General features: G+C 35.7%; 1 protein-coding gene across 1 annotated transcript in view; it reads left to right on the top strand.

Annotated features, from left to right (window-relative positions):
• Nucleotides 1-8,482, top strand: part of CLIC4 (chloride intracellular channel 4) — a 99,120-nt gene extending 90,638 nt beyond the window's left edge. Inside the window, exons 6-7 of the mRNA XM_023219624.2 lie at nt 3,990-4,171; nt 4,898-8,482. Coding sequence (XP_023075392.1) covers nt 3,990-4,171; nt 4,898-5,062 — 347 coding nt within the window. The 3' untranslated portion in view covers nt 5,063-8,482. The remainder of the gene's footprint in view (nt 1-3,989; nt 4,172-4,897) is intronic.
• The last annotated feature ends 2,379 nt before the right edge of the window (nt 8,483-10,861 follow it).

Below are 10,861 nucleotides of genomic sequence, written 5' to 3'. Positions count from 1 at the left end.
TCTATCTATCTATCTATCTATCTATCTATCTATCTATCTATCTATCTATCTAGATATCTAGCTATCTATCTATCTAGATATCTATCTGAAACACATACATAAATGAAATGTGGATCCAGGAAAGCTAAAAATGCAATAGTGTAAATACTAACCTAAAGAAAGCTGACAAAGCCACACTGACATTGGATGAAGTAGACTTTAAGGAAAGAAGCATTATGAGATAAGGAAACGTGTTTCAGACTGATTTAAAAAGGTTTATCTACCAGGAAGATAAAATAATTCTAAACTTTGTTACCAAATAACTGGCCTGAAAATAAAAGCCAAACTGACAGAACTAAAAGAGAGAGACTAATCCGCAGTCACAGTGGGGATCTTAACTTACCCCCTTAGTAACTGTTAGAACCAACTGCAAAAGGAAAACAATGAGAAGACAAAATTGAACAATACAGTGAACAAATTTAATCTCATATATGTATATACATATCTCACTGTACTTCACAATATACTTTTGTTTTTCAAATGCACATGGAACAAAATTGATGGTAAAGCTGGGCCATAAAACAAAGCTAAAAACTTTTCCAAAAAAATTGAAAACATGTGGAATGTTTCTCAATCAAAGACAATATGATAGATATCAATAACAAAAGTACAGCTAGAACTGGGCACAGTGGCTCATGGCTGTAATCCCAGCACTTTGGCAGGCTGAGGTGGGCAGATCACTTGAGCTCAGGAGTTCAAGACCAACTTCAGCAACATAGCTAAACCCTCTGTCTACAAAAAATACAAAAATTTGACAGGTGCGGTGGCATGTGCCTATAGTCCCAGCTACTCAGGAGGCTGAGGTGGGAGGATCACTTGAGCCCAGGAGACGGAGGTTGCAATGAGCCGAGAGCGTGCCATTGCACCCCAGACTGGGTGACAGGAATGAAACCTTGTCTCAAAAATGAAAAAACAAAAGCTACAGCTAGAAAGTTTCTACATGTTTGAAAATTAACTAGTATATTTCTAAATAATCCACAGATTGAAAAGGAATAAAGGGATGAAAATACAGAATGTCTACATTTGTGAGATATGGCTCAAACCATGCTTAGAGGGAATTGTATAGTTCCAAAAGCCTATATTAGAAAAGAAGAGAGCTCAATATTGGTGAAGTAAAAATTAGAAATACTAAAGAACAGAATATAAGGAAGTAGAAAACAAAACATGACATTGAACAAGGAAGCTAAAAGCTAGTTCTTTGAAAAGTCTAACAAATAAAAAAAATTGTTAAGTCCTTGACAAGGAAAATCAAGAAAAATGAGAGAAGACAGCAAAAACCAATATTAGGAATGAAAAGGAAGATTGCTACAGATGTTCCATTAAAGTGATTTTTGGAGGATATAATGAAAATATTTATGCTTATAATTTTGAAAACATTGGAGAAATTTACAGAAAGTACAGTGTAACAAAACTGACACAAGGAGGAATTAAGTATGTGAATATTCTTATATCATTTAAATTTCTTATAATTAAAAAGAAAAATCCAGATCCAGATGGCTTCACTGTTGAACTCTTCCAGGCATTGGAGGAAGGAAGGTCATACTTGCATATACCTTTCCAGGGAACAAAAAGGGAATACTTTCTAACTTGCTTTTTGAGGGCAGGGAGACTTGATACCAAAATCATATAAGAACATCAAAAGAAAGGACAATTTCAAGCCAATCTTTCTCAAATATAGATACAAAAGTCTGAAACAAAATATGCCAAATCCAGCAACATAACAAAAGGTAATACAACCACGTTGGGTTTCTCAGGAATGGAAGATTGTTTAAAAATTCAAAAATCTGGCCTGTTGCAGTGACTCACGCCTATAATCCCAGCACTTTGGGAGGACGAGGGCAGGCGGATCACTTCAGGTCAGGAGTTCGAGATTAGCCAGGCTAACATGGTGAAACTCTGTCTTCTCCACAGGCTCTTCCTCCTACCTGTCCTTTAAATGATGTTCCTTAGGCCTTTCTCCAGGCCTTCTACTTCTCCTTTACTCCATGGTTTCAGTGTTCATTTATGTTCTCATAACTTCTAAACACATTACTCCAGCTTAGTTTGTGACACTTGAAAGCGTATTTGTCTGTCTATTGGACATCTCTATTCACATGTCTTACAGGCACCTCAAACTCAGCATGTTAACTGAACTCATCTCCATAGCCCCTAAATCTGCTTCTCCTTGGGATGGTAAATGGTTCAGTAATGACACCAGCATTCACCCTGGGAGTCTTTACTTTCTTGACCAGCGTCTCTATACTACCCTCTGTCCCCAAGATCTAAACTCTCTGAGGATAGGAACCTATTATGCTTTATTCAACAGTGAATTTAACAGTCCTTAGAATAAGACTTGGCATGTAGTAGGGGCTCAATTATATTTTGTCGAATGCATCTTCCCCGCTTTCTCCATATTCACTTTGGTTTCTGAACTCTGTTAGTTTTTATCTCCTAAAATCTATTCATTCCTTTTTATGCCTGTAACCCCTTACCTAACTAAGACTACCATGTGTTACCTGGACTACCATGAAGGGACCAAAGGCTGAGTGGGTGGCTGCAATTTGGAAGAAGAGGTTTGGGGTTAGGACATATGTACATTGCTGGTAAAATATCTAAGATGCAGCATGTAAGCCTTTACCTTTTTTCTTAAAGGACACAACTGAATTCAGACTTAAAACTACATGGTTTGCCACCTCATGATATTTAACTTTCTTTTGTGACCAGTTACCACAGTCATCTGTGTAAGTTCATCTATTCTGAGAGAGGAGGGGAAGGTGGATTGGAAGTAGAGGATAAGAAAGGATAATAGAAGGTCTGTTTGTTGTTACTCCATATTTTTAATGACATTCCCACCCCCTTTCTGCTGAGGGCCACTAACCTTGACTTTCCAGATATACAGTGGTGCTCTGTCCCACGTTAATGAATGCCATCAAAAATACGGAATAACAACAGACAGATCTTCTATTATCCTTTCTTCTGAATCTTGACAATCAGAATCATGACAATCTGCATCATGACAATCAGAGCATCTTAATCTATTTGGTTAAAGAGGCTCCCAGTTCAGTATTGAAAATTGAACTCTTTGACCTTTGTGTTTTTTGTGTAAGATAGTGCTATTCTTGGCTTCCTGTGAATTATAAGACAGTTTTGAAAATCCCAGGTTTTCTGTTTGGATTGTTTGTATTGGTATTTCTTAACACATTTCTTGCTGATAAATCAAAATATTCCTGGGGGAGCAGGAATTAAAAATGAGGGCAATAATCTGTCTCTAAGATTTTTTAATCCCTAGATTTGAATTAATGTGCTTGCCTTTTCTCATTCGTTTTTCCAGTTTAAATGTCAAATGTGTTGGAGCATTTGTGTTCATGTGTGGGACATGTAGTTGTTAGCAAGTTTTTTTTTTGAGACGGATTCTCACTCTTTCACCCAGGCTGGAGTGCAGTGGTCCTATCTTGGCTCACTGCAAGCTCTGCCTCCCGGGTTCACACCATTTTCCTGCCTCAGCCTCCCGAGTAGCTGGGACTACAGGCACCTGCCACCACAACTGGCTAATTTTTTTGTATTTTTAGTAGAGACGGGATTTCACCGTGTCTCGATCTCCTAATCTGGTTTCACCGTGTCTCGATCTCCTAATCTTGTGGTCCGCCTGCCTCGGCCTCCCAAAGTGCTGGGATTATAGGCGTGAGCCACCACGCCCGGCCAGTTGTTAGTAAGTTTTTTACAAACACCACTGTTTGACATTATTATGCTTATTTATACTTTTACCTGAACAAACTTGTTTCATCCCCCACCCTATCACATAATTAAGCTCTAGGAGAGCAGGGGCTTTTTCTGTATTGTTCTCAGTACCTTGTGTCAGAGTAAACATTTTTAAACAGTTACTGACTCAAAGAGTCATGCTTCTACATGCGGACTTGAGTGGTTTTCCTTCTTACAGTATTCTCACCTTTTTCCTTTTTTTCCCCCCCAAGCACTGGAGAGGGGTCTCCTGAAAACCCTGCAGAAACTAGATGAATATCTGAATTCTCCTCTCCCTGATGAAATTGATGAAAATAGTATGGAGGACATTAAGTTTTCTACACGTAAATTTCTGGATGGCAATGAAATGACATTAGCTGATTGCAACCTGCTGCCCAAACTGCATATTGTCAAGGTAGGTCTGAGGGGGTGATGTCGCATTGCCATTGCCTTGTATTGTATTTACTAACATGGCATTTCCTTTGTGCTCAAAACATTTCTGATCTTATATGACTAGTTGTTTAACTCAATGCTGTTTAGGCAATAGTTGAAACACCCTAGAGTTAGTTAAATGGAAAATTATGTCTTAAAATTGAGGAATATAAGAAAGATGAATTTTTTTTTCTGTGACTGCATAAAAATTCAAAGATACCATGCATGACTTTGAATTGGAGTTTGCCACACTGACTTCTGTTGTCAAATTCTGTTCTGTGATCACACCTGGCTTTCTCTATTCAAGGCAAAAAGTATTAAGCATTTATTATATGAGACACTGGGCTGGGCACATTGTTAAATAGAATAATAATAAGCACTAGTTGTAAATAAAGACCTAAGATAACAAAAACAGATCTAAAATAGTATATGTGTGTTGTGAAGTATTTTCCAGTGATTATACTCGGCTATCTTTCTGGGTGTCCAAGGCAGTTATTTGCAGTCACTGTCACACTTCTAAATCCCAGTGTAGCTTGCAGTCTTGGTCATTATTTAAAACTGGTTAGAATGATGGTGACAGACTTCTTTTCAAATAGAAGCAGTTCTCAAAGATTTAGAGCATTAATTATTTGCCCCCAAATCAGAGATGTGTCTAGCTTACAAGACATGGAAAATAAGTCTGTTAACTTTTGATCTCTTTGTATTTCAGGTGGTGGCCAAAAAGTATCGCAACTTTGATATTCCAAAAGACATGACTGGCATCTGGAGATACCTAACTAATGCATACAGTAGGGATGAGTTCACCAATACCTGTCCCAGTGATAAGGAGGTTGAAATAGCATATAGTGATGTAGCCAAAAGACTCACCAAGTAAAATCGCATTTATAAAAGAGATGTCTTCATGTCTTCCCCTAAAAATATGCTTTCCCTAACAGGCTACTCCTTCTTATAGAGCAGAAATTGTATTTTGCACGAACATGCAGTTATTAAAGATTAGGATCAAGGATAGACAAGGTATAGTAGTTATCTTAAAATATACACTCCGAAGCAGTATTATTTTAAAATCCTTTTACCCTGCCTACTTCCCCTACCTGGGTTCCCCTGTCTTTAATTTGGAGACACTCCACCACAAACTCTTCACTTTAGAGGTAGCTTGCCATCTCTCAGGAGCCCTCACCGTTGTGTCCATTCACTGTGTATAGATGGCAGAACTTTTGAGGTGCAATGTTTAATTGTTAAAATAGTAGCCACGACTTTATCAGGCAGCCCCGAACTGGTGCATAATACATGGTACAAGGAATATTTATGTATTTTTTGGAATTTTGTAATATTTAGTAAAAGTATATGAAAGGATTGCTACTGTATCAGAAATACTGTTTCAATTTAGTCTATCCTGGATATGTACTAACGACTATTACCACCAGAGAAGAGAGCTTTCTACAAAAGTCACTACAGATTTTGCTATATTGCTTTGTAGATAGATTTTTACTTTTGCCTAAAAGTATTTATCCTTCATACCAATTGTAACATCTGACACCATGTAGAAGCTAAAAGTTTAGAGGGAGTGAAGGTTTTCTCAAGACCTTCCTCAAGCATTTTATCTTTATAAGAGAAATTGATGGGCACCTGATACTCTGTCTAAATATGTTTGATTATATTTGTTTTGCCCTGTGCCATTTATTTGGAACTTTATTGCTTTCTTTATTTTAAAAAGCTTGTTTTTAGGTAATCATAGAGCTTGCTGTTTGTACATCTTTTGAGCAACACTACATAAACTGATTTTTAGTTGATTTAGCTATAGCAGTACAATGATTAGTAATGTAAAAATTAACACAGAAATTAACCTAAGGAATGAAGGGCGGGTTTGTCAAAATATCAAGTGAATTTTTATTTCTAAAGTACATTTAATGTAGATGACCTAAAGAATGCATTATCCATCCTATATAAAAAAAAGATAAAACACAGGTCACCAACTTTCTCAGTTCACCCCATTTACCTTGTATAGAGGATTGTTCATTCCTTTGAGACTAAGTTATAGTTATGGTGAGTGTGTCTTTGCTGTAGTTTTGCCTGATCTCACTCATTGCACTTCCTGGAGTTAAATTTTCCAGTAGCCATGTTGAGGAATAGCACTCTGCATGTTTTTGTTTTGTTTTTCGGGGTTTTTTAAAATTGAAGTCCTAAACCAGGGATTATTTGTGCTCTAACAAGGGAGGATGAACTTGCCGAAAATAAAACTTTGCTATGTATTTACTCTTTTTTAAAAGACAAAAACAAAACCAGACTTTCTAAGTACTACTCCAAAGACTGTGATTGTGACTATAATACATTTTTGGTCATTTTTTTATACCTAATTTGTATAGGAAGTGCTATTTCTCATAGGCTGTTTCTTGAAATTTTAAGTTTATTGCTTTAAAAGGGCAGTGTTTCTCCCACTTTGATATGCTAACATTTAGTAAGCACTGGCTTTATGGAAGCAGCTTTTTATAAATGTCCTGCATTTTTTGAACCTATCATTAATTAGCTTAGTATGAAAGATAAGAAAATCTCCATGTCGTATCCATTTGGCTTAGGGAGATTCTTTACCATACCTTTCTTAAAACTCTTTATTGCTTATCAAAAGTTTGAGTACCTGCTTTGTTTTTTTTTTTTTTTTTTTTTTTGGTTTTTGTTTTTGGTAATTAAATATTGTATGATTTATCTGGTTCAAGGAAGAAGCACTAGTTAGTTATCTATTGAGAAATTATTTTGCAGTGGTTTTAGTGGGTGAAAGTGTCCCATCTGCACCAGTGCACAGGCAGGCATTATCACTCTTCACCTACTTTTTAAACAGTGGCAACTTGGCATTCATTCTGGTGATACTGAACCTTGCCTCATAGCTTAAAGTATAAAAAAGATTCAAGAGCAGTAAGGTTTGTTCTTTCCAGTGCGTGGTGGACCGAGTGGTGCAGGGTAGAGGGCTAACAGAGGAAAGAGCTCCATTCTTCAAAATACGGTGATGAAAATTCATTTTGAAACAAATATTTTCATTTTGGATATTCTCCTGTTTTTATTAACCCAGTGATTACACTTGGCCATCCCTCTAAATGTTGAGGAAGGCATGTCTATTGTGATTTTGATGAAGACAGAATTATTTTTCTCTGTAGAAAGACAGATACCACTTTATCAGGGAAGTTAGTCAAATGAAATGGAAATTGGTAAATGGACAAAAGCTAGCTAGTAAAAAGGACGATCCAGCAACATGCTTTAACCCCATTGTATGTTTGTGGAAAGAGCATAGTTTAAAATCTTGAGAAATTTGGCACATAAAAGTTTTCATAGTAGACAGGTCATGCAGTATATGAATTGACATAATGGAAAAATCTGATTTTATTTTTACAACTAATGAATCCATTCCCCTTCATTTAAACACCTTTTGTGTTTTACTTCAGTGAGGAGATTGGAGTCTGAATGGATCTGTTTTCCAAGAGATTCTGAGAAATTTTTGTATTCAACAGTTGGAAAGCTCTCTATTCTAGCTGATAAAACTTCCCTTTTTTTTGATGTAGATGCAGATATTCTGTACAGTTCTGTTGTCTTTTACTAGGACTGTTAACTTTTATGATATAATTCAAATAAGATTTTATTTCTTGGTAATTTTGGCTTTCACGATTTATCTTTAAATCCTTGAGCAATCTGTATACAATTAAGAGATTTCTGACATTTATTCTTACACTAAGTGAATCAACTCTAGGATTTAGGCGTGTTAACTTTACTTTTGTTGTGTTTTGAATCTCTCCAGAGTTGCATGTAGATAGCATTTATTTCTGTGTACTTAAACCCATTTAGAAAATAACTACAAAGTAAAAAGGTAGAGGAAATAGAAATGTATTTTTTCATGAACATTTTGATACAAATTTCATCATTTAATGATTCACCAATTTCTTGCATTAATTTGAATTAAGCATTTAATTCAAAGAGAGGGGAGCATTCATTATTGATATATGTGGGCTTTAAAAAACTCCATCCTTTATAAATAGTCAAGGTTTGGGCCACACAAATTATATTTTTATCATGGAAAAATTTCAACTCTTCAAGCCATCATGTTGAACAGAATTGGAGTATTTTCTTCAGAATTTCTTGAACAGGCAAATGAAAGCTTATTATAGGATGCATGTATTTTCTTTTCTCTTTGGAACATCAACACCAGTATATTGCTGGCAGCTATGGTATTAAAAATAAAGTATATTTTCACTATCATAAAGGATTCTTCCCCCCGCCTCCCCATGATAATAAACAACAACTTGGGGTAAAAGTGTTTTGAGACTACTTTTTTTTCTATGGGTGATTCAGCACATTTAATAGGTTAAAGGAAAAAAAACCATAGGATCATTTCAATAGGTACAGAAAATAACTTGATTAAAATATTCATGTTACTCATTCTTAGCAAAATAGGTACCTTTTTTTTTAACCTGATAAAGACTTTTATTGAGAACCTATAGCAAATGAAATAGAAGCTAGCTCGTTAAAGTCAAGAATAAGACAAGGTTGCCCTCTATCACAGCTGCTATCCAGCTACTTTCACAGCTACTTTATTTAGAGATATCCTAGCCAATGCAGTAACATCAGTGAAAGGAATAAGGAATGGAAAAGAAGCAACAAAATGACTGCCCTTGGCAGGTAATGATGATGGTGATGGTGTGTGTGTGTGTATAAAATCCAAAATAACTTAAAAATACTAAAAATATTTCAGCTGGATTTCTAGTTGCAAGATTGAGGAACAAAATTTAATGTAACTACTATATACAAATAGTAACCACATTGAAAGCCAATAGAGAAATTAGTAACATTGTTTTTTTTCTGGAAGAGAATTGGGTGCCTGAGGTAAATAGGTGGGAAATTATCAAGGTATACTTTTAAGTTTTTAGAAATTGGTAAATATATTACCTATTCTAATAAAGTGCTTTAAAAAAAGAATAAAGATCCTAGGTGATTGAGGATCAAATCAAACTGTGCAATTCCTAGCCAAGCATGGTGGCTCATACCTGTAATCCCAGCACTTAGGGAGGCCAGGATGGGAGGATTACATGAGGCCAGGAGTTCAAGACCAGTCTGGGCAACACAGCAAGACCTTGTCTCTACAGGAAAAAAAAAAAAAAAAAAAAAAAAAAAAGCCAAGTGTGGTAGCAGGAGTCTGTAGTCCTAGCTACTCGGGAGGCTAGGGAAGGAGGATCTCTTGAGCCCAGAAGTTTGAGGCTGCAGTGAACTATGATTGTGCCACTGTACTCCAGCCTGGGTAACAGCAAGATCCTGTATCTTTTTAAGTGCAATTCTTTATGGAGAAAAGTACAAGACATTATTGAAAGGCCTAACAGAAATTTGTTCAATGGATAGGCATACTATATTCATGGATGGAGAGCTCAAAAGCATGAAAATTTAAATTCTGACTATTTATAAATATAATTTCCAACAAGATCCTAACAGGTGTTTTTGGAAACTAGATAAACTGATTCAGAAATTCATATGGAAGAGTCATGCCCCCAAATAGCCAACATATATTTGAAGATGGGGAAAGAGAACTTGTCTGACAAGATACCAAGACTTATTAAAAACTTAGTTATTGATGGGTAGGATATAGGTCACAGCAACACAATACTACTGTTGCAACAACCATAAAAAAAATATTAAAACACCAAAATAGGCCAGGTGCAGTGGCTCAAATCCCAGCACTTTGGGAGGCCAAGGCAGGCAGAATCACCTGAGGTCAGGAGTTTGAGAGCAGCCTGGCCAACATGATGAAACTGACTCTACTAAAATTACAAAAAATAAATAACAATAGTGATGGAAGGAAGGTAAGTGGAGTTAAGTACTTGTAAGATTCTTACATTATTTGGGAAGTGGTAAAAGTACGAATTTAAGAAAATGATAATCACAGATAAATATCAGAATTTCTAGGGTAACTACTAAAAGAACTACAAGAATAAATAAAAATCCAAGACTCAAGGAGAAAATGGCAGTTTTAAAAAAGAAAGGACAAGAGGACCAAATGAACAAAAGATAGGACAAATTGGAAAAATAGCAAAAGGTTAACTGTAAATCCAACACTGTTACTAAATTTATGAAATGTAAATGGGCTGAACAATGTTAAGTGTCAAACTGGATAAAAAAAAATCAAAACCCACTATATGCTATTTACAAGAGACAAATATATGGGCTCAGAAGGGTGAAATTAAAGAATGGAATAGTTAATTCATTGACAGTAAGTAAAAAGAAAAGATGTGACTATCATACAAAGTAGGTTTTGAGGCAAGAAGTGTTACTGGAAATGAAGAAGGATGTTTTACAATAGAGGATATTGATAATCATGAACAATTTATTCACTGTGAAAATATAACAGTCCTAAATTTCTGTGTATCTAATAACACCTTTAAATAAAATAAAAATTGACTAAGCTCAAAGAGAAATAGTCTCCAATTATGAGGACAAATTCCTCCTCATAATTGGAGATTCTTAACATAATTCTCAGTAACTGAAAGAACAAGGAGGAAAACACGTGTGTGTGCACATACACATGTACACAGATAGGAATAGCAGAAGAGAGAATAACACAACCACTTGACCTAATGGATGCATATGGAACCCTATATCCAACAACTGCAGAATGTACATTCTTTTCAAGTGTATGTGGAACTTT

The sequence above is a fragment of the Piliocolobus tephrosceles genome, chromosome 1, assembly GCF_002776525.5.
Source record: "Piliocolobus tephrosceles isolate RC106 chromosome 1, ASM277652v3, whole genome shotgun sequence".
Taxonomy (NCBI): Eukaryota; Metazoa; Chordata; class Mammalia; order Primates; family Cercopithecidae; genus Piliocolobus; species Piliocolobus tephrosceles.
This window is presented reverse-complemented; position numbering and strand designations above follow the sequence as displayed.